The 23,244-nt window shown below is 45.7% G+C and overlaps 1 protein-coding gene across 1 annotated transcript in view; it reads left to right on the top strand.

Annotated features, from left to right (window-relative positions):
- The first annotated feature begins 1,209 nt into the window (after positions 1–1,209).
- SLC35F2 (solute carrier family 35 member F2) overlaps positions 1,210–23,244 on the top strand; it is a 53,849-nt gene continuing 31,814 nt past the window's right edge. The window contains exon 1 of the mRNA XM_069969759.1: positions 1,210–1,360. Coding sequence (XP_069825860.1) covers positions 1,260–1,360 — 101 coding nt within the window. The 5' untranslated portion in view covers positions 1,210–1,259. The remainder of the gene's footprint in view (positions 1,361–23,244) is intronic.

Genomic DNA, 23,244 nt, shown 5'->3' with positions numbered 1-23,244 from the left:
TGGAGTGACACTACTACACAGGTAACAGCCAACTGCTTCAGGGCCCTATTACACAGAGTGATAATCAGCCAATTGGCCTCATTAATCAGCAGATGAAACGATCAGCTGATCGTTTCTTTAGGCCCAGACCAAAAATCATTGCACGCCGGCCGCAAATCGCTACGTGTAACAGCGATGCACAGCTAGCGGCTGACGATTCAACATAGCATTAAAAGCCATCACTATAGAATGATAAACTATTTTGCTGGCAGGGGTTTCTGGACATCTTGGCAAATTAAAAAGATAAAAAAACCTGAACAATTACATAAAAGTTTATGATTCACATACACGTTTTCTGAAAGTAGACATCTGGCATATGTCTAATTGCCTGCTCAAATTCACTTAAGGGCAGCATACTTATGAATGATGGAAGTAGTAGATTTATCTCTATCCAGACAACACAAGCGACTAAGGGTCCATTTACACAGCCCAATATAGGGCCGAGCAAGGATGCAAGCGAGCGCTGATCAGCAAGACCGGCTCTTGTATGCAATCACGCAGCCGGGTCACACAAACGACCGCTGTACTGTTTGTGCAGCCACTTATATATATTGCTATTGGCCACACATCCCCTGTTTACACAGAGAGATGTGCAGCCGATCGCAATACAGAACTCACTGCAAACACCACTCACTGTGCCGAGGCTGCCAGACACGGGCAAACTTTCCCCAGGTACTGTATATAAGAATATACAGTATACGGGAGCAACGGGATTGGGAACTGCAGGGCTTAGACAGCCTATTCTTTATTTTAATCGGTCTATTACAAAGTAAAATAACTTCATTAAAGCAATGTATTACAACAACAAAAAAGTAGAATTACTGTACATTTCTGCAAATACTAAAACGTTGACCTATAAGATAGGAGCCTGTCTACAGCTGAAAAGGGAATATATTTTAATACAGAGGTTTAATTGATTAAGTACATTTTATTTTATTCGCATTCAGGAAACGTCCTGTCCTCATGTGAATCTATTGTGCTACAAGTGTGAATAATTTCTTCCTCAGATAATTACGTCACATTATATGCTAATTAAAATAATCCTTTCTCTGCAGGTACTTAATCCCATCTCCATATCTTAGACTAGTTACAGAAGTTAATGATTCAGCAGCTCACTTTAAAGTATAAGTACTATTTCTCAGCGCCTTTAGCCTTTGACACTTCTTACAGTGCACTTCAGTCTCTTCTGATGCAACCTGCAAAGAAGATCTGACACCAATATGGACCCGATAAACACTCACGAGAGTTCTATACAGAACGAGCCTCAGAGAAGCCGTTTCTCCAATGCTATTCTGAAACTAAGAGAGAGAATCTTCAACTGGTATGTGACCTATTTTACTTATATATGATATTTAATACACCAAAGAGAAGAATATTATATGGAAAGCCAGAGTTGTGGGTTGAGGGGAAAGAGGCAGAAATGCTTACTAACGCATATATATATATATATATATATATATATATATATATATATATAGGAAAAAGCTGAACCCTGATGTTGTGAAAGACTAGGAGCTGCTTGCCCAAAAGGCAACAAGGAGAAGTTGGTCTTTTTGTCGTTTTGGTAATATACTATAAGACTATGTTAATTTAATCTAGCAAATCTGATGTAGTTCCAATTGAATTGATTTTATGCAACCACATTCACATGCAGAAAATATATCACTTATTCTTCGCTGATTTTGCTCACCATTGAGGTTTACTCCAATCAATGACAATGCAACCAAAATTCTCAAAATTATTGCAAAGGAAAATATTTGTCATCGTGCGAATATCCCGTTATGAAGCAAATTCTTCAAGCAGTGTGCCATAAAGTGAGGACTTGTCCAGACTTTGACAGTGTTATCACCATGCTGTGCTGTTAATCATTCAGTACTTAAGGAATTCTGCACATACTCTAGTATGTGAGATAAGTGCATCCAGAGAGTTATCTGGGGGAAGATATGCCACAAATGTCTGATAGACGGGAATCCCACTATTAGGCCACATTCATGCATCCCTGATATACAGTCTTTAAAGGGGTTATCCAGCGCTACAAAAACATGGCCACTTTTCCCCCTACTGTTGTCTCCAGTTCAGGTGTGGTTTACAATTAAGCTCCATTTACTTCAATGGAACTAAGTTTCAAAACCCCACCCAAACTGGAGACAACAGTAGGGGGAAAGTGGCCATGTTTTTGTAGCGCTGGATAACCCCTTTAACCACCATGCAGTTAGAAGGTAAAGAGCTTCTGGGGCTTATTATTCATTGGGCAGAACCTGCTGGTAGTGCCGCTTTGTTGGCAGTGTATTTTACATCTGGTTTCTGTAGCTCTATATCACAGACTGAACTCTTTAACTCTTATGGGATTCCCTACATCATAATGCACAGCTGAGGCCCTCCGTTACTGAACCCGACCACTCGGCATTTGACTCCTGGTGGCTAGAGAAATTGGATGCCGGCCTAGAGCTGCCAGGAAAACATGGATACAGCCATAAGCCATAGTCATTCTCCAGCCACCGGGAAGGCTCTGTAAGTTTGCTCAAATCTTCTAGTAACGACCCTATTACACCAACAGATATTTGACAGATTTTTGCAGCCAAAGCTAGCAATGGACTATAAACAGAGAACAGGTCATAAATGAAAGACTGAGATCTCTCCTCTTTTCAAATCCATTCCTGGCTTTGGCTGTAAAATCTGTCAGATAATCTGTTGATGTAATAGGGCCCTATGGTTTGGTTGTTTGTATTTCTTGGTGAATACTATTGGATTTCTTTTCTTAATTATTTGCTTTAAAAAGTGACAAGTTTATATATTAACCTTGGCAATCGCATGAGCTGCTCTTAAAGAGAAATGTTGTTGCCTTAAGGTTTATTTTTCTTACAATAGCAATAATTAACAATATTTTTTTTTTTTTTGCATATAGCGTCCAAACAATTAGTCAACAAATCTTTTTCAGAGTTTTACACACAAACATAACATTATGTAAACTTTGAGCTTACAGTCTGAAAATATGCCAGATTTATCAATGTGGCTAGGCACGCTGTCATATTTAAAGTGACTGTACCACCAGGCCCAGGCTGAAGCACTGGAGACGGGCCGACCCACCCCCAGTGGGAAGAAACCCCAGCCCCTCCATGACGTGAGTCCATTAGAATTAATGGAACCCTATCATAGAGGGGCTAGTGTTTCCTCCCACTAAGGGTGGGTCGGCCCGCCTCCAGTGGTACAGTCACTTTAAGCCACACCTCCTTTCGCTTAACCATTTTCCTATAAGCCAAGACCCCTGGCTCCAAACATTGTGGGGGAGATTTATCAAACTGGTGTAAAGTAGAACGTTAGGGGAAACTGAGCCATTTCTACTTTACACTAGTTTGATAAATCTCCCTGTGTGTGTGTGTTTTTAAGCCAGAAGTGGATTCAGATCAGGGGCGGGCTGGGCCGGGGGGCAGGGGGGCACATGCCCCCCGGGCCGGTCTTCCCCCAGCTGTCAGGGCCGCATGGCTGCTGACAGCTGGCTGGAGTCCTCAGTGCCCCGCCTCCCCTGCTTACAGCCCCGCCCTCTTCAGTCATATTTACCTGTGGCTGTGCTGTGGATCCGGACTGTGATGGATGCGGCCGCTGAAGCCCCGCCCCCATGCCGGTAAGCCCCGCCCCCTGTATGGCCATTATGCTTTCCTATAAGCCTATGAGGCTTATGGTAAAAAGCAAACTGCTGTACGCAGTATCTTCCTCCGGCCACCAGAGGCCGCTCTCTCCTCCCAGCTGGTTCTCCTGTGTCTGGGCTAGAAGAGCCTGAAGACAGAGAAGATGGTGTCTGCAGGAAGCCAGGTACCTACACAGCAGGCCATAGGGCAGGGGGAGGGGACCAAGGCTCTCCAGCTGTTGCACAACTACAACTCCCATCATACCTGGGCAGCCATAGGCTGTCCATGCATGATGGGAGTTGTAGTTTTGCAACAGCTGAAGAGCCAAGGTTCCCTATCCCTGACATAGAGGATACATATATACAGGAGACCTACACAGGAGGATACATATATACAGGAGACCTACACAGGAGGATACATATATACAGGAGGAGACATACAGAGGAGTATATAGAGGATACATATATACAGGAGGAGACATACAGAGGAGTATACAGGAGGATACATACAGAGGAGTATATAGAGGATACATATATACAGGGGTACATGGAGGATACATATATACAGGAGGAGACATACAGAGGAATTAGGGCTGGGTGAGTAAACAAATTAATTCGCCCAGAAGGTTAGAATCGATTAGATTTTTGTAAAAATCTTAAATTAAATTTTCACAAAAAATCATTGCAGGCGGAGCAGCATGGATTGTCGGGTTGGCGGCCGGGCAAGAGGTGCAGGTCAAGCGTGCGGCGCGGAGGTGAGGTGCATGGCGGGCTTATGGCGGTGCGTGGAGTGTCGGGCCGGAGGTGAGGTGCAGGGCGGTCGGGCAGTCCGCCTAACAGAGCTGCGACTGACCTGCCTGAGCTATAAATATCACGTCCTGCTCCCCTCCCGGCCACACGTGCAGGTCCCCGGTCTCTGGAGCAGGTGATATCACCACTACAGTCCCTGCGGCCTCCTTCAAAGACTGGGGACCTGCACGTGTGGCCGGGAGGGGAACTTGTGTGCCAGGGTGAGAGGAAGAGGAGGAGGGCTATGTGCACTCCTGCCCCAATCACCCCCAGCTGCCCCAGTCCCCCTAGAGTCACCCCCAGTCTGCCTCAGTGCCCCTCAATCACACCCAGTCTGCCCCAGTCCCCCTAGAGTCACCCCCAGTCTGCATCAGTGCCCCTCAGTCACCCCCAGTCTTTCCCATTTCCCCTCCGTCATCCCCAGTCTGCCCCAGTCCCCCTTCAGTCAACTCCAACTGTCCCCAGTCCCTCTTCAGTCAACCCCAGTTTGCCCCATACACCCCCAGCTCTCCCAGTCACCCTCAGCTCCCCCAGTTTGCCCCGTACACCCCCAGCCACCCCCAGCTCCCCCAGTTTGCCCCATACACCCCCAGTCACCCCCAGCTCCCCCAGTTTGCCCCGTACACCCCCAGCTCTCCCAGTCACCCCCAGCTCCCCCAGTTTGCCCCGTACACCCCCAGCTCTCCCAGTCACCCCCAGCTCCCCCAGTTTGCCCCGTACACCCCCAGCTCTCCCAGTCACCCCCAGCTGCCCCAGTTTGCCCCGTACACCCCCAGCTCTCCCAGTCACCCCCAGCTGCCCCAGTTTCCCCCAGTGACCCCTCAGCTATACCCGTATTACTACTACACCCCTCATCTTTACCTGTACTACTACAGCCCACATCTGTACCTGTACTACTAATCCCCCTCATCTGTACTACTAATACACCCCTCATTTATACCTGTACTACCTCACCCCTCATCTTTACCTGTACTACTACACCCCTTATTCACTATACCTCCACTACTACACCCTACCTAGGTGGAGGCACCAGTGGTATGGTGGTATAAGTAACTATGTGGTGAAGGAGTGGTGATAATATTTGTTACTTATATAATGGTAATAGATGATGTGGCTATGGGGTCATAGAGCACAGTTATGGGCGTGGCTATGTCCCTCTTTCCCCCCAGCAAAAGTTGGGGGGTATGCATATATACAGGAGTACATAGAGAAGACATATATACAGAAGTATATAGATGATACATATATACAGGAGTACATAGAGGATACATCATATATCCTCTATGTACTCCTGTATATATGCATCCTCTATGTACTGCTGTATATATGTCTCCTCTGTACTGCTGTATATATGCATTGCATATTCCATCGTGAATATATACGCACACACAGGAGGAGACCTACACAGCAGTACATAGAGGATACATATATACAGCAGTACATAGAGGATACATATATACAGGAGTAGACATACACAGCAGTACATAGAGGGGACATATATACAGGAGGAGACATATACAGGAGTACATAGAGGATACATATATACAGGAGTACATAGAGGATACATATAAGTATGTGTGTTTGTTGTTTTGTTTATTATTATTTTTACTAATGGGGGGTGCACACACGAGGGGGGTGTTCTAAAAAGAGGAATGCCTATACCCACAGGACCACAGCAGTAAAAAAAAATACAGAAACCCCAGCTTTCCCAGCATCTTGTATTTGTAGTCAGTATAATGGAGGTCACCCAGCTTTTCCACCATCTTATACTCAGTATGATGGAGGTCACCCAGCTTTCCCAGCATCTTATAGTCAGTAGGATGGAGGTCACCCAGCTTTCTCACCATCTTATACTCAGTATGATGGAGATCACCCAGCTTTTCCACCATCTTATACTGCGTATGATGGAGGTCACCCAGCTTTCCCAGCATCTTATAGTCAGTAGGATGGAGGTCACCCAGCTTTCTCACCATCCTATACTCAGTATGATGGAGGTCACCCAGCTTTCCAGCATCTTATACTCAGTATGATGGAGATCACCCAGCTTTATCAGCATCTTATACTCAGTTTGATGAAGGTCAACCAGCTTTCCAGCATCATATACTCAGTACGATAGAGGTCACCCATCATTCCTTGCATCTGTCTATGGGTACGTTCCGTGTCATCGCTGAGCCGCCCCATAGACTTATACAGGAAAGTGACTTCTGATCCCTTCACAGGGCACAGTAGGATATTTGGTCACAAATGACGAAGATGTTATAGGTAAGGGCCAGAGTGGTCCTTAAAGGATGGTCCGCCAGCCTGCTACTTATGGGCCAGTGCTGTGTGCTTGCCCCCCGGGCTAAAATTTGCCAGCCAGCCCCTGATTCAGATGGAGTGAGAAATATAAAGGAAAGACATTTTATTTAGTAACTTTACTAAAACCAGGAACGGGCAAATCTTTCCATTACTTTTTATCTGTGTTGCCTCCACTCCTGGTTTTGGTGACACTATTTACCAAAGCAAAGCCTAAAATATAGTGTGAATTCAACTATACACTTCTTCATCTGAAGTTGGATTCACACTTGATGTTTTTCTGGGGTGGGGGTTACGTGATGCAAAGGGCCCTTTTACACCCCACGCTAATGTCTACCACTGGCAATTGGCAAGTCCAAATGCAACTCTGCTTATCAGTGAATAGCTAACACCAACCATGGCTGCTAGCTCTTGCTGTTCACCAACAATTCCAGGTTGCACCTGGACTTGCCATTGAATACCTGTGATGTACTGATCTAATGTAGTGCCTAAGGCTAGGTTCACACTATGCAAAAACAAAGGAGGGCCGGGGCTAGGGGCTTAGGAGTAGGCTCGCATGACAGGGGATGTAGGCGGTACCTCCTATCCTGACGTATTCAGGGGAGGGGTAACAAAGGGAGGTGTAAGTGCGGGAAAGTAGTCAGTCTGCATGGGATAGCCGAAGTTGTCACTTACCCACACGCTGCCAGACCCATCATAGTCAGACTGCTGCTGCCTAGTCATCCTGCTTCTGGTCAGTGATGGCATCGGTGGAGGAGATCCTGGAACAGCTTCGGGGTGCCGCCAGCGTCTACGGAGAAGAGTGGCTGCGGGAATCAGAAGTCCGGTGGCTCCCCCTGGAATGGGCACTTCTTTCCACTACTTTGCTGGCAGTATTTTTTCCCTCCCCTGAGGCTCTAGCGTTAGAGCCAATTTCGCCCCAATGCAGTTAGACGCATGACCCCCAAGCACTGCCTGCTGAACAAGTGAAGGCCCGACCTCCCTGAAGAGCCTGGCCCGTCCAATCCCCCCGCGTTATCGAGGGAGCCCCTCTGCGCAGTGGGGTCCGGTCCAGGCCTGATTCCGCCTCCACTGCTCCTACTCCTTCCTTCCTCTGCTGCAGGCTATAAGACATCCCCCCTTCAAGCTCCTGTGACCTGCAGTCTGCCCAGAGGATCCCCTCCCCCTGAAGTTATCATGCGCAGCGGGGATGGGTTCCCCCTGATGTCAGGGCTGGCGCTCCCCCTAGTGGTGAAAGATGGCAGCCAGCATGTAGCCTATACCACTGAAGCTACTGCTGGGGCTCTTACTGCCGGTTCATCCTGCTGCTCAGTTTGCGGACGTATCTGCTCCGGACTCAGTGCAGCGGATGGATGCAGGACCTGCAGCCGGCGGGATCACAGCTCCTGCGAGGCCCAGTGAGTATGTCCCTTTGTCAGGGTCGGGGGACAGTGAGTGTGTTAGGTATCTATTGGGTAGCGTTAGGGATCTATAGGCAAGATGTGAACACGGCGCTAGTGGGGGATCCCTAGCGTCAGCTTAGGTTTAACAGCCGGCTCGGTCTGGAATTTCTGTGGGCATTGGGGGTTCAACAGAGTCAGAGGTTAGGAGCGTTGGGGTGGCGGTGTTAGTCTAGATGGAGAAGGAGGCCGATGGCAATCAAATTTGCTTGGATGACAGAGAAAAAGGGGAAGTTTACGTTTGTTTTGAGGGTCTCCTTGGTGCGAGAACGAACAAGATTAAAGTGAAGATCTGGAGGGATGAGTACATGGCGATCTTCACTCCTTCGCCTTGAAAAGTTTAACATGGATAAGGGGAGGAAAGATCACAGTAAGAAAGAGGAGAAAGAGAAATAAGATGGCGTCTTATCCCCCAGACCTTTCAGAATTGGTTACAGGCATTCACGATCTTAGCAAGTGTTGTGGGCGAAAAGTTATCTCCCCGCTGGGTGTGGTTCTGAAAAAAGGGCGCCTTAAATTTTGTTTAATTCATCACTTGTCCTATCCGAAAAGGCGTTCTGTGAATGAGAATTGACCCGGAGCTCTGCTCCGTGGTTTATACATTAGTCGATGCGGCTATGTCATAGGTTAAAGCGTATGGTAAGGTGCCCTTCTGGCAAAAACTGATGTGGAGTCGGCCTTTTGTCTCCTTCCAGTACATCCTGAGAGTCTTCGACTGTTGGGTTGTTATTGGAATGGGGTGTATTATGTCAATCGTTACCTCCTTATGGGCTGCACGATTTTGTGTGCCTATTTTGAGGCGTTTTTCATTCTTGGAATGGGTAGTGCGGGACGTGTCAGGCATCCCGTCCATTATCCATTACCTGGATGATTTTTTTGTGTGTTGGTCTCACGGATTCATCCAATTGTCAGCAGCTGTTAAGTTGTTTAGAGTGGGTGGCGAAGTGTTTTGGGGTCCCCTTAGCAACTGAAAAAACAGTACACCCCAGTACAGTAATACATTTCCTAGGAATCACAATTGATTCTGAGCGCATGAAATGCAGGCTGCTGGAGGACAAGTTGTCCTTGGGGCAAGGGGTGAGGAGGGCTTTCCACATCAAAAAGATCACATTGAAGGAGCTACTGTCATTATTGGGAAAGCTCAATTTTGCCTGTAGAATCATCCCGATAAGGAGGGTCTTTGACCACAGATCGGTGGCTGCCACTGCTGGGGATAAGGAACCTCATCATTTTATTTGAATATCCAGCGAGCATAGGGAGGATTTGTAGGTCTGGAATGGTTTTCTTGATCGTTACAACGAAGGTCGCTGCTCATTGAGGAGCATATTGTTAAGGTGGATTGTGAGCTTTATACGGATGCAGCAGAGGTTACTGGTTTTGGGGCTTATTACAAAGGGCAGTGGTGTGCACAATTGTGGCCTTACTACTAACCTTATGTTCCTGGAATTTTTCCTGATACTAGGGGCATTGTCATTATGGGGGAGAGTTATAGGGATAAAAAGGTCAGGTTTCACAGTGACAATTTGCTTGTGGTCCAGGTTATGAACAGTTGACAGCTTCCTCACTTCCTATAGTTTCTCTGATGCGTCATTTTGTGTTACGATGTTTGAGACTGAACATTTGGTTTGTGGCAGTGCATGTTCCTGGGGTTGATAACTCACTGGCAGATGCTCTTTCTCGTTTGCAGCTCGAGAGGCTTCGATTGTTGACGGCAGAGAAGAAAGGGCTGGAGTGTCCGCAGGAATTATAGGAGCTGGGGTTCAGGCAGCGGGTGAGTTAATTTGGGGGGCATTGGTAGAGGGCACCTGGAAGGCTTATGAGGCTGGAGTCAGTGGGTGCAGTGGTGTAAGGGTTTTGACGGAATAGTGACAGAGGATGATAGGGTAGGGGCTTTGTTAGGTTGTTTGAGCTTTGGTTCGGTGTCGGGTAGGTCAGTTGCTAAGGTGAATCACCCCATGGTTGCCTTAAAGGGAACCTGTCACCTGACCCCCCCGCTAGAGCACCTTATACGTACCTGATCCCGCTTCTTGAGAAGGTTGGGTGACAGAGATTTCAGCGCCCGAAGCCCGGGGTGCGCGCTCCTGAGATGAGTCCGACGCTCCGTCATTCTCTATGAGAGTTGGACTCAGGAGCGCGCGCGCCGGGCTTCGGGCGCTGAAATCTCCATCACCCGGCCATCTCAAGAAGCGGGTCACGGCGCGATTAGGTACGTATAAGGTGCTCTAGCAGGGGGTCGGGAGCCTGTCACCCCGACACCGGGGTGACAGGTCCTCTTTAAGTTTTGGTTGTATCGGGGCGTAAGGGATTTGAACAAAGATTTCTTAGTTGGGTTGGTGCTGAGAGGGTTTAGGAAGCGGAGAATGGTGAGGGATGCTAGATGGGTGGTTTCCTTTCTCTTATTGGAAAGGATGGGTGGGGAACTAGGGGACTTGTGTAATTCTCCTTATGAGACGTCCCTGTTCTGGCTTGCCTTCTCCCTAGCTTTCTTTGGCTCTCTCCGGATAAGTGAGCTAGTGTCTCCTACATCAGTTGAGCCAGGGGGTATATTGTCTCAAGATGTGTTGTTTGGGGAGGATAGCATAGAATTCATGATACGGCGGTCCAAGATGGTGTGTCTGGTGGTTATTTTGGCAGAGTTTTGGGCTTTGAGGGGGAGGGGTGATGGCCCTCAGTTTGCCAGGTTAGATTCAGCGCCTAATATAGCCGTGCTGCATGTGGGGGGAATAACTTGGGGGTTAGAACGATGAGAGAATTGATAACAGATGTCAAGATAGCCATGTTGCGCTTGCAGTCTCAGTTTCCGTACATGCTGATTATTTGGTCTAAAATTGTTCCTAGGAAGTGTTGGAGGGCTGTGCACTCAGCAGATCATGTGAATAAGGCCAGAATAAAGGTTAACAGAGCCATCTCTAGCTTTGTAACGAGGAATGGTAGAGTCAGACACTTTGATCTTGAGTCGGGCCAAGAGGACTTGTGGCTGGCCGATGGAGTCCACCTTAAGGCTTATGGGCTTGGCGATACAGGACGGGATAAAAAGGGTCTTGCAGTTGTGGAGGAACTCTCAGGCTTGAGGAGTCAAGGGGGGGGGGGGATATGGTGTGTGATGCAGTCCTCTCAGCCATAAATTATGGTGTATTTGGTGATGTCTGTTGCATTTTTGGGCTCTCCAAGAGGGGTGGTCTCTCTTGGGGAGTCAGTTGGTGAATTTTGCCACTACTGTGGTTTTGGTGCTCCAGAGTCTGTGATTTTGTCTGGGGGTAAGAAGTCATTATTTTAATAACTTGTGCACCTGATTTTGAAGCTCCAAGGACCTCCTTTTATATATATATATATATATATATATATATATATATATATATACACATGTTTATGTACCAGTTAAAATTAATATATATATGTGGATGTTGAAATAATATATATTACAATTGCATGTGTTTTTGTATGTTTGTAATAAACGGCTGCTGTGGCCAACAGGTGACGCAGTCTGTTATTTCGGGAATGGGAGCGGGGAGGAAGGTGTGGTTAATTCAAGAAGTTAGAAGTAATGGGGTAAGGGTATCACACCTTTTTTGACCAGACTCTACGATACCCGGTCATGTCCGTATTTCATTGCAATGGCTGTTGTCTTTACATAATGTGAACATAGCCTAAAATCACTTTGCAGCTTGAAATAAGTAATCACCTGATTCCATAGTTAGCATGCATGCCTGAATCATCTTAAAGCTTTAAACTACAAAGTTCATACTTCATACTATTAAATCCCCTTAATAACTGAGCAGTGTGTAATGTGGCATGAAAAGCTTCAATTCTAAATCTCTTTCCTGGATCCTATAGTCTTTCTTTTAAAAACATGCTGTAGCTCATCACTATTGCACTTACCTTTGGTTATTATTTTAAAGCCGCACTATTCTGCTGATATGCCCCAGAAGCTCTTTACCTTCTAACTGCATGGCGATTAATGATTCCTCTCTTCTCCTTCGCATTCTGTATATATTCACTAATTGCCCCTATGGTAATCAGGGGCTTATGAGTACTTAAGGCGTCGCCCAACAGCCCGGGGCACCAGCTCCGCCCACTCCTGTGCTGGCCAAGCTAGTGCTCCGAGCTATCAGGCGACACCCCGTAATGCTCCTAAGCCCCTGATTAGCATAGGGGCAATTAGCAAGTATATACAGAATGCGGAGAAGTGAAGAATCATTAAAGGGGTTATCCAGCGCTACAAAACCATGGCCACTTTCCCCCTACTGTTGTCTCCAGTTTGGGTGGGGTTTTGAAACTCAGTTCCATTGAAGTAAATGGAGCTTAATTGCAAACTGCACCTGAACTGGAGACAACAGTAAGGGGAAAAGTGGCCATTTTTTTTTCGTAGCGCTGGATAACCCCTTTAACCACCATGCAGTTAGAAGGTAAAGAGCTTCTGGGGCATATCAGCAGGTTCATTGGGCAGAACCTGCTGGTAGTGCTGCTTTTTGGCAGTTTATTTTACATCTGGTTTCTGTAGCTGCCAAGAACCTCACTGGCATTTTGAATTATAGTGTTAAGAGCACTGCCAGCCTCCATAGCATTGATCGGCCCCAGGCCAGACAGTCCCTTTCTAATTATAATTAATGAAGTGGGCCAGCTGGGGCCTGGTCAGAGCGGGGCAGTGCTCCTAATGGGTGCCCCATTGTTGTAGCTTCACACAGACAAAAAAAAACAAAAAACACCCATACACCTCAAAAGCAACGTTTTCCTTCTCCTTTAGACCTCAATGGGGGATGTTTAAGAAAGCAACGGAAAAAAAGTGACATGTTACTTTTAGGTTCTGCTTGAAAGTTTGCATTAAAATCAATGGGAGCATGAAAAATAAATACCTGAAAACAAACATGTAGAAACTTAAAAAAAAAAAAAATTTTTTTAACTGTGTGAATATATATTCTACCACTATCTGGTTCCTCAATGGTTCACTAAAAAGCCAAATGAGTATAGCTTCACACTGATAATTAGGGGAGGAGATATTGGGAATATGTGAGAAAAAGAGAACAGATTAAAGCTTGAATACTTTAAAATTTTCTGGCCAGTGATCTGGAAGATTAATGTCGGCAGATTCAAAGTCATAAGATTTACCCATCTCTTTTGAAATCTATGTGCACTAAGGCCTTGATCTTTTTTTATTATTCTTGACTGTCATGCTGCAAGTTTTAACTCTTTCCTTTGACAGGATATAAGCAGGCTTCAGATTTAATCACTAATGCTGTGCCTTCACAACTAAATCTATAGTGGAAGTTATCAATGACTGGACCTTCCCTAAAATCCATTAGGAAACATCCATTACCCTGTTAAGTAGTGAAAAATATTAGGCAGTAAGTAAACAGTCAGCTCATAAAAGGGGTATTCCGCTCAAACATAACCTTTCATATGCTGCTGCTCATGGAGAGACTAATATCATGTTTCTATTCGTGACGCCAAGAAAAAATTATAATGTCCCTTTGGTGGTATTATTGTAATATGCTGAGGGTATTGTGTCGCTAGGTGGTGTAGTGCAACCTTAGGGCTCACCTTCTGAAACCCCACTGTCACGCTGGGACCCTTGTCTTCAGCATACACGCAGGGACATATAATTTTTAATAAAAGTCTTCACATAATAGCGGTGAAAGTAAATCAAGACTTTACTTGAAGGATAACTATATACAATCCAATACAGGGGCATCTAATGATGGCAAACTGTTGGGTTGATCAGAGTCCTTTGCTTCAGGGGAGGGTTACCTTGGTTACTATTGCTTAGACTTGGTGGATAAATAGGATTTCAAAGAGACAGACCTGTTCCAGAGATTTATAGCTTTCCGCATTTATAAGGTACGTGTGAATAGGTACTGAAGAGACTTGATGCTGTCGACACTCACTATCATGTAGGAGGAAGACGCATGGACACACTGACTTGAAAGCCAGGAGGATGTGGAGACCCTCTATCACTTCACCAATCTGACAGCAGGCACTAATAAATACAGAGGATGTCCTGCTGAGACTTTGAAGACACGTATTAGTCCTTATGGCTGACTGGAAACAGGTTAGGGGGTTGAAGATAGGGTCTAACAGGATTACTGAGGTGACGTAGGAAGGTTAGATGTGACTCTGGCAATGCCAGACTACCAACTGACAACTGAACAAGGTGGGCGGAGCTAGCTTTCCCCTGGCCAATCACTAGAGTGTGAGGTTGCAGGGGAGGAGCACTGATCAAGCTCAACACTTGTATTATTAGCAATTAATACATAACATATTGAAGAAATACATAGCAGAAAACAATACCACTACAAGAGAGCTAAGGAAGGGCAGCAAAAACATGGGCCCTAATACAGACTGTCTAAGGTTGCCAATAGCAACAATACATTTCCAGACGCCTGACAATAAATACCGTTCTGGGCCATAACACTAATGGTGCGTTTACACAGGCAGATTTATCTGACAGATTTTTTAAGCCAAAGCCAGGCACAGACCATAAACAGGGAACAGGTTATAAAGGAAAGACTGAGATTTCTCCTCTTTTCAAATCCATTACTGTTTTTGGCTTCCAAAATCTGTCAGATAAATCTGCCTGTGTAAACGCACCATAACAATTCATTCCATTATTGTTATCTATTCGGTTTCCTTCCCCAGTTATTAGTTTTCCTTCCCCAGTTCTGAGATGCTGCTGAAGACACAAGAAACTGTGTGTGAGCTTTTCTCTCAGTCGTCCCCTCCCTTCTGAGTCGGCTGATGTAAACAAGTCCCTGGCAGGCTGTATCTGCAACCTTGTAGGTTCTTTGTAATGCTGGGAGGGATAATCTGAGGTCAAGGTACTGATGAATTCACTGTGATTAATCCTTCCGGCATTAGAAAAGGACTTGTTTACATAATCCGATAGGGGGGAGGAGAGGGAGACTCAGAAGAGCTTACACATAGGGGTAAAAATAAATAAATTACTAACCGGGTAATTTCTTTTCTTTGAGCCCATGACTGCACCCCTGGAGAGGACCACCTCCTACTCCCATTGGACAGGAAACAGGACCACTGCCTCCTCTCACCAGTTTCTCAGCAAGGTTCCTAGGAGCGAAGGTTAATAAACACAACATAGAACAATACTGTGTGTGTGTGTGTGTGTGTGTATGTGTATATATAAGTCTTTTTTTTTATTTTTTAGAAAATATATGGTATCTTAACAGGGTGGGTATTAGGCGGGTGTCGTCATGGGCTCAAAGAAAAGAAATTACCCAGTTAGTAATTTATGTTTTCTCTTATCGCCCTATGACTGCACCCCTGGAGAGTAGACTAGGAATCTTTTTCCCCGCCTGGGGGGGGGGGGGGACTACTGCCTGAAGAACCCTACGTCCAACTGTAAGATCTTCTGTAGAGGACAGCTGTAGTCTGTAGTGTTTGAAGAAAGTGTGTGGGGTGCTCCATGTAGCTGTTCTGCAAATCTGTTCTAAGGGGACAGAAGCCCTCTCTGCCCATGAAGTGGCCACTGCCCTAGTTGTGCCCCAAAGCCCACTAGAACATCCTTCCCACTAGACTTATAGCATTCTCTAATAGCCTGTCTGACCCATCTAGAAATAGTCTGTGATGTAGCTGCCTTTCCCCTATTTTTTCCCTGAAAGGAAATGAGGAGATTGTTGCTATGTCTCCAATCTCTAGTAACATCAAGGTAGTGTAAAATGATACGTCTCACATCTAGAGTGTGGAAGGCTGATTCTCTCTCGTTAGTGGGATTGTTACAAAAGGAGAGAAGAACTACCTCTTGGGTTCTATGAAAATTGGAAACAACCTTAGGGAGAAAAGCAGGATCGGGTGACAGAATAATTCTGTCATCTCTGAGACAATGGAAAAGGCTCTAATTTCGCTAACTCTTCTAGCCGATGTGATGGCTAATAGAAAAGCTAGTTTCCAAGATAGTAATTTAATTGGTAAATCAGACATGGGGCAAGTGTTAATGCTGAAAGAACAATGTTCAGATCCCATGGTGGTAGTTTAGACTTAGAGGTAGGGTTAAGTCTAACTACAGCTTTTGTGAACCTCTTAATCCAAGGATGCTCCGCCAGTCTGTAATTAAATAGAGTGCTAAGTGCTGACACTTGGACTTTAATGGTACTAGGTCTCAATGTCTTCTTTAGGCCCTCCTGTAAGTAGTCCAGAGTCAGTGGAATATCAGTAGGGGCCAGTACATTAAATGGATGGTTCACAAATGCACAAAAGGATTTACAGGTTCTGAGGTAAATCATAGATTTTACTCTCTTACGGCTTGCCAGCAATGTAGATATCCCCTGGGGGGAGAGACCTCTATCAGTCAAGAGCTGCCTCTCACACGCCAGGCTGTCAGATGTAGATTCTGTACTGTAGGATGGTAAACTGGGCCCTGGCACAGGAGATCCCGTCTCTCCGGTAATACCCATGGGTCGGCTATCGACATTTTCCTTAACCAACTGAACCACACCCTTCTGGGCCAAAAGGGTGCAATTAGAATGGTATCTGCCCTGTCTTGTCTGATCTTGCGAATGACTCTGGGAAGAAGTCTGATCGGAGGAAAGAGATATAACAGGCTCTCCCCCCAATACTGTGCCAGGGGGGTCCACAGCTACAGGTCTGTCTTTCGGGCGGAGGGAGTAGAATTTCTGAACTTTCCTGTTGGCCCGTGTAGCGAATAAGTCCATCTTCGGGGTTCCCCAGAGTTTGCAAATTTGCTCGAACACCTCCTGGGACAATTCCCATTTACCCTGATTGAGATAATCTGCTGTCGTGTTGTCTACTCCTCTCAGATGTAAGGCTGTCAAGGAGAGAAAGTGGGGTTCTGCTAACCTGAAGATGTAGTGAGTTATTCTCATCAGGTCTGGAGATCTTGTTCCTCCTTGATGGTTGATGTAGGCCACGACTGCTGCATTGTCGGACAGAACTCTTACATTTTTTCCTTTTAGTTCTGGAAGGGCCTGCGTCAAAGATAGAAAAACGCCTTTCAAGCGCGCTCGACCCCGGATCGCTAGATCCACTCTGATCAGGCCCAAGGCTGCCGGTGGGCTGGCTCTCCCAGACCCTTTTTTATATTACCTGGCTGCGGTGTCAACTAGAGTCTTGGATTGGTTTCATAATGGCGCAGCGAAGCTGTGGGTGGCAGTAGAGTCGGAGGTGGCGGACACGCCACTTTCATCCATCTTGTGGATGTACCAGTCCAGATGGCCGCGTTCGCGAGTGGCTTCGCTGCCCTTTGTTTCCTCCACCACGATCTCTGCATTCCACACACAGTTCCGAAAGGTCCCATTATTTGTGGCTGGTGGGCCGTTAACCCCACTCACACATAATCCGGACTTCCTGCCTGGAGAGGCCTCCGCTACCTTCTTGGGCTCCGGGTCTGTGGAAACCCTCCATATCCGTCACTTCTTGACGGCATCGACTCTAAAGAGTTATGTAGATATAGTCCCGGAGGGTGATAGATCTAATGCAATGTTGTTACAGTATAACCAACTGTCGCATTATTATGCCGCAAATAAGACCCTCTTGAAGTTCCACAGGCCCCTGTCTCCCTTTGAGGATCTATGTGTGGCGGGTGCCTTCCCTGGACATGCAGTATCGCTGATATACGCTCTCTTACTCTCCTCCTCGAGCTCGTCGCCCCCGGCTTTTCAGGGGGGTTGGGAGCGGGAACTTGCATGTGTGATTAGCCCAGCTGATTGGGGGAAAATTTACCACTTTTGCCATAAGTCATCGATCTCCGTCAGATATCAGGAAACTAACTATAAGATATTATCCAGGTGGTATAGAGTGCCGACGTTCCTGCACGCATTATACCCTACGGTTCCTGATAGCTGTTGGAGATGTGAATCGGCACAGGGATCTATGCTTCATATCTGGTGGGAGTGCGCTAGGCTCCAGCCATTCTGGTCACAGGTCATCGACCTGATTAAGGTGATCACCTCTGCCCAGTTGCCTCCCGATCCCTTGGTTCTGCTGCTATTAAGGCTACCTGGGACCCTGAAGGCCCAAAAGAAATCGCTGATCAGGTTTCTTCTGACAGCGGCGCACGCGGTTATACCCAGACACTGGAGGGACACTACAGTGCCTACGGTGCTGGAATGGTTGAAGGAGGTGATGATGATCCATCGGATGGAGGATCTGAGAGCGGAGCTGCTTACCAGTTCGCGGAATACCACAGTTTTGTGGATGCCTTGGGCGACCTTTGTTGAATCTCCCGAGTACTGTAGATACGGGGGTCCCTCTCGTCCGTAATTTGAGTTTCTTGGGAACTTTGGGTTCGATATGGGGCTTGGACGGACCACACTGGCAATCTCCCTCTTTCTTTCTTCTCTCTGTTTCTCTGTTCTTCTCCTCTTGCTGTTTGCAAGCTTTTCCTCCGGTTCTTCCTGTTTCTCAGGTCCGCACTGATGCGATAATATAACACCTAGCAGGTTTTGTATGGCGGCTCTTGTTCGCTCGACCTCTTCTTGGTCTCTACTGTTAGCCTCTATTACCCTAGCACTTTGATTACTGTCTAGATTACGGATAGTTGGCCCCACCCGCTGTACATTGCGCTTTGGTCTTGTTTGTACTTACCTGCGTGTCACGTGCATTATGTCCTATGTTTGGATTTCCATATGTGTGCACTTCTTTTTCTAAATAAAAACCGTTGAATAAGAAAAACGCCTTTCAGTTCTCTTACGTTTTGGGACTGTCTTGCCTCTTCTGCACTCCATCTTCCCTGTAGGAGTAGGGACTCCTAATGAGCCCCCCCACCCTGATGCGCTGGCGTCTGTTGTGATCGTTACCACTTCCTGGATGTTCCAGGGGAGCCCTCTGCAAAGATTTTCTTGCTGTTCCCACCAGAACAGGGATCTTACAGTCTGTGGAGATATAATGAAAGGGGAATCTAGGGAATCAGGCAATCCATCCCATTCAGCTAAAATCTGTGATTGAAGCACTCTAGTATGATATTGTTCCCAGGGGACCGCTGGAATGCAGGATGTTAATAACCCCAACAGAGACATGGCTGATCTGTAAGATGTTAGGGGATGGGACCCGATTTCTCTGACCTCAGTCTGTACTAATGAAACCTTTTTATCTGGTAGGAAGGATTTTTGTAAACAAGAGTTTAAACAGATCTTTAGGAATTTACAACATTGAGTTGGAATCTTATTTGATTTATCCTCATTAACTTCCCAGCCTAGTGAGGAGAAAACTGACTGAACAAAATCAATATCTGATAGTAATGCAGACTGAGAGTTATTAACTATCAGAAAATCATCTAAATAAGGAATGATTATGATGTCCCTAACATGGGCCATAACCTCTGCCATTACTTTGGTGAATACTCTCGGGGCCTGGGAGATTTCAAAGGGCATAGCCGTAAACTGAAAATGTTTAATCTCCTCACCCATGTTAACCGCGACTCTCAAAAATCTCTGATGATCCGGATGCATCGGGATGTGATAGTATGCATCTCTAAGATCAATAGTGGCCATGAAACAAAATTCTGAGAGGTTCAGAATAGCAGAGGAGATGGATTCCATTCTGAACTTCTCATAGGTGAGGGCCCTGTTCAGAGGTTTGAGGTTAATAATGGTTCTGTATGATCAATTGGGTTTCTGAACCAGAAATAAAGTGGAGTAGAATCCCACCTTCTTTTGAGTTTCTGGTACTGGGATAAGAACTCTCTTCTGCAATAAGGAATACACTTCCGCTACAAGAGCAGAATGTTTGTGTTGGTCTGAGGATAAATTGGTACACACGAACCTTTCCCCTGGGGAGGACGAGAAAATAAAATTTGACCTAAAAATTTCTATGTCCTGGCAGAGATGGTACACCATTGTGAAACATAATAAGACAACCGCCCTCCCACAGGGACCTCATGTCATTGCGCTGGTTTCTTGCTATCAGAAGAGGGGAAAAGGAAATCCTTTACTTTTCTTGGCTGGCCTCCAATCTTTCCTAGTGGAAGAACCCCCACCCCTGGGCTTCCTACCTCTTCCCCTGGCAGGCCTACTGGATCGCTGAGGGATGATGGGAAACCCTTTCTTCCTGTCGGAAGCTTTCTCAAGCACGTTGTCAAGTGCGGATCCAAAGAGAAACTTCCCCTCGCAGGGGATGCCACATAACTTAGCTTTAGAAGTTGTATCCCCTTCCAGTCCTTCATCCACAAAGTACGTCTAGCGGAGTTGGAAAGGGCGGCTGCGCGGGCAGTTAGTTTTAATGCATCCGCAGATGCCTCAGCCATAAAAGAGATGGCATTATCCATTGTGGAGAAGGCTTGGGTGAAATCCTGACTAGGGTTAATTTCTCTGACCTTGTCCTTTAATTCCGTCATCCACACCTTTAACCCCTTAAGGACCGGGCCTGAAATGGCCTTAAGGACCGGAGCAAATTTTATGAATTTGACCAGTGTCACTTTATTCATTAATAACTTCGGGATGCTTTTACCTATCCGGCTGATTCTGAGATTGTTTTCTCGTGACATATTGTACTTCACATTTCTTGTAAATTGGAGTCGATACTTATAACGAATCTTTATGAAAAAACCCAAAATAGCGTGAAAAATTGTGAAAAAATGCATTTTTCCAACTTTAAAACTTTTCTGCTTATACAGAAAATGGTTATACCACATAAATTATATATTAAATAGCATTAGCAACATGTCTACTTTATGTTGGCGGCATTTATTAAACTATATTTCATTTTTTTTAGACAATAGGAAGCTTAAAACATTAGCAGCAAATTTCCAAATTTTCAGTAAAATTTCAAAATCAGATATTTTTAGGGAACTGTTCAGGTTTAAAGTGTATTTGAGGGGACTGTGTGTTAGAAAGCCTCACGAAGCACCCCATTTCAGAAACTGCACCCCCTAAACTCTGCAAAAGCACATCCAGAAAGTTTTTTAACCCTTTAGGGGAGTCACAGAAATAAAAGCTAAGTGTGTAAGAAATTTGAAAATTTTAATTTTCTGTGCAGAGATTTTATTGTAATCCAATATTTTTCATAATTATAAACCTATTACCAGAGAAATGCACCCCAATATTGATTGCCCCATTTCTGCAGTTTATAGAAATACCCCATATGTGGCCCTATTGCGCTATTTGACGCAACCACAAGCCTCAGATATAAGGGAGCGCCTAGTGAATTTCAATGGCTCCGTTATTTTTGGTCATTTTTGACTGTACCACTTCAGGTTGGCAGAGGCTCTGGGGTGCCAAAACCTAAAAAACACCCCTAAAGGGACACCATTTAGAAAACTACACCCCTCAAGGAATGTAACAAGGGGTGCGGTGAGCATCTGGACCCCACAGGTGCTTCACAGATTTTCCAAACAATATGGCTTGAAAAAAGACTAAAGTATTTTTTACACTAAAATGTTGTTCTAGCCTTCAATTTTTCATTTTCACAAAGGGATAAAAGGAAAAAAAAAACACAAAACATGTAGCACAGTTTCTCCCGAGTACGGAAATACCCCACATGTGGACATAAAGTGCCAAGCGGGCGCAGGACGAGCCTCCAAAGGGAAGGAGCGCCAATTGGCTTTTGGAAGCTGGATTTCACTGGAATGGATTTCAAGGGCCATGTCGCATTTACAGAGCCCTCGTGCTGCCAAGACACTGGAAACCCCCCACAAGTGACCCCATTCTGGAAACTACACCCCTCAAGGAATCTAACAAGGGGTGCAGTGAGCATATGGACCCCACTGGTGATGGGCACAAATGTGGAAAAATGTGACGTGAAAGTGAAAATTTTCATTTTTTCACTTTCATGGCACAAATGTGCCCGTCATCCAGGGGTCCATATCCTCACTGCACCCCTTGTTAGATTCCTTGAGGGGTGTAGTTTCCAGAATGGGGTCACTTGTGGGGGGTTTACAGTGTTTTGGCAGCACAAGGGCTCTGTAAATGCGACATGGCGTTCATCATCCATTCTAGCCAAATCCAACCTCTAAAATCCAAATGGCGCTCCTTCCCTTCGGAGGCTTGCCCTGCGCCCACATGGCGCTTTATGTCCACACGTGGGGTATTTACGGACTCGGGGGAAATTGCTCTACACATTTTGTGTGTTTTTTTTTTCTCTTTTAACCCCTTGTGAAAATGATAAATTCAAGGCTAGACCAACATTATAGTGTAAAAAATTTAATATTTCATTTTCACGCCACATTGTTCCACATTTGTGCCCGTCACCAGTGGGGTCCATATGCTGACTACACCCCTTGTTACATTCCTTGAGGGGTGTAGTTTCCATAATAGGGTCACTTGTGGGGGGTTTAACTGTCTTGGCAACACAGGGGCCTTTTGAATGCAACATGGCCCCTCGAAATCCATTCCATCCAAATCCAGCCTTCAAAAACCAAATGGCGCACCTTCCCTTTGGAGGCTTACCCTGCACCCGCATGGCGCTTTATGTCCACATGTGGGGTATTTCCGTACTCAGGGGAAATTGCTCTACACATTGTGTTTTTTTTTATCTTTTAACCCCTTGTGAAAATGAAAAAATCAAGACAAGATCAATGATTTAGAGTAAAAATTTTAAAAAAATTACACTAAATGTTGGTCTAGCCTTGATTTTTTTCCATTTCCACAAGGGGTTAAAAAGAAAATGAACACAAAACGTGTAGGGTAGTTTCCCCTGAGTACGAAAATACCCCACATGTGGACATAATTTGCCATATGGGCACAGGGCAAGTCACCAAAAGGACAGAGCGCCATTTAGAGGCTGGAATGGGGGATGGAGGCCATGTCGCAATTACAAAGCTCCTGTGCTGCCAGAACAGTAGAAACCCCCGACAAGTGACCCCATTCTGGAAACTACACCCCATAAGGAATCTAACAAGGGGTGCAGTGAGCATATGGACCCCACTAGTGATGGGCACATGTGTAGGACATGTGCCGTGAAAATAAAAAATACCATTTTTTTCATTTTCACGTCCCAAATGTGGCCGTCACCAGGGGGCCATATACCCGCTGCCCCACTTGTTAGATTCCTTATGGGGTGTAGTTTCCAGAATGGGGTCACTTGTGGGGGGTTTCTACTGTCCTGGCCGCACAGAGGCTTTGTAATTGCATCATGGCCTCCTCTAATGGGAATGGC

Source organism: Dendropsophus ebraccatus, chromosome 5 (genome assembly GCF_027789765.1).
Source record: "Dendropsophus ebraccatus isolate aDenEbr1 chromosome 5, aDenEbr1.pat, whole genome shotgun sequence".
In the NCBI taxonomy this organism is placed as follows: Eukaryota; Metazoa; Chordata; class Amphibia; order Anura; family Hylidae; genus Dendropsophus; species Dendropsophus ebraccatus.
Note: the sequence above shows the minus strand (reverse complement) of the source record. Positions and strands in the feature narration are given on the sequence as shown.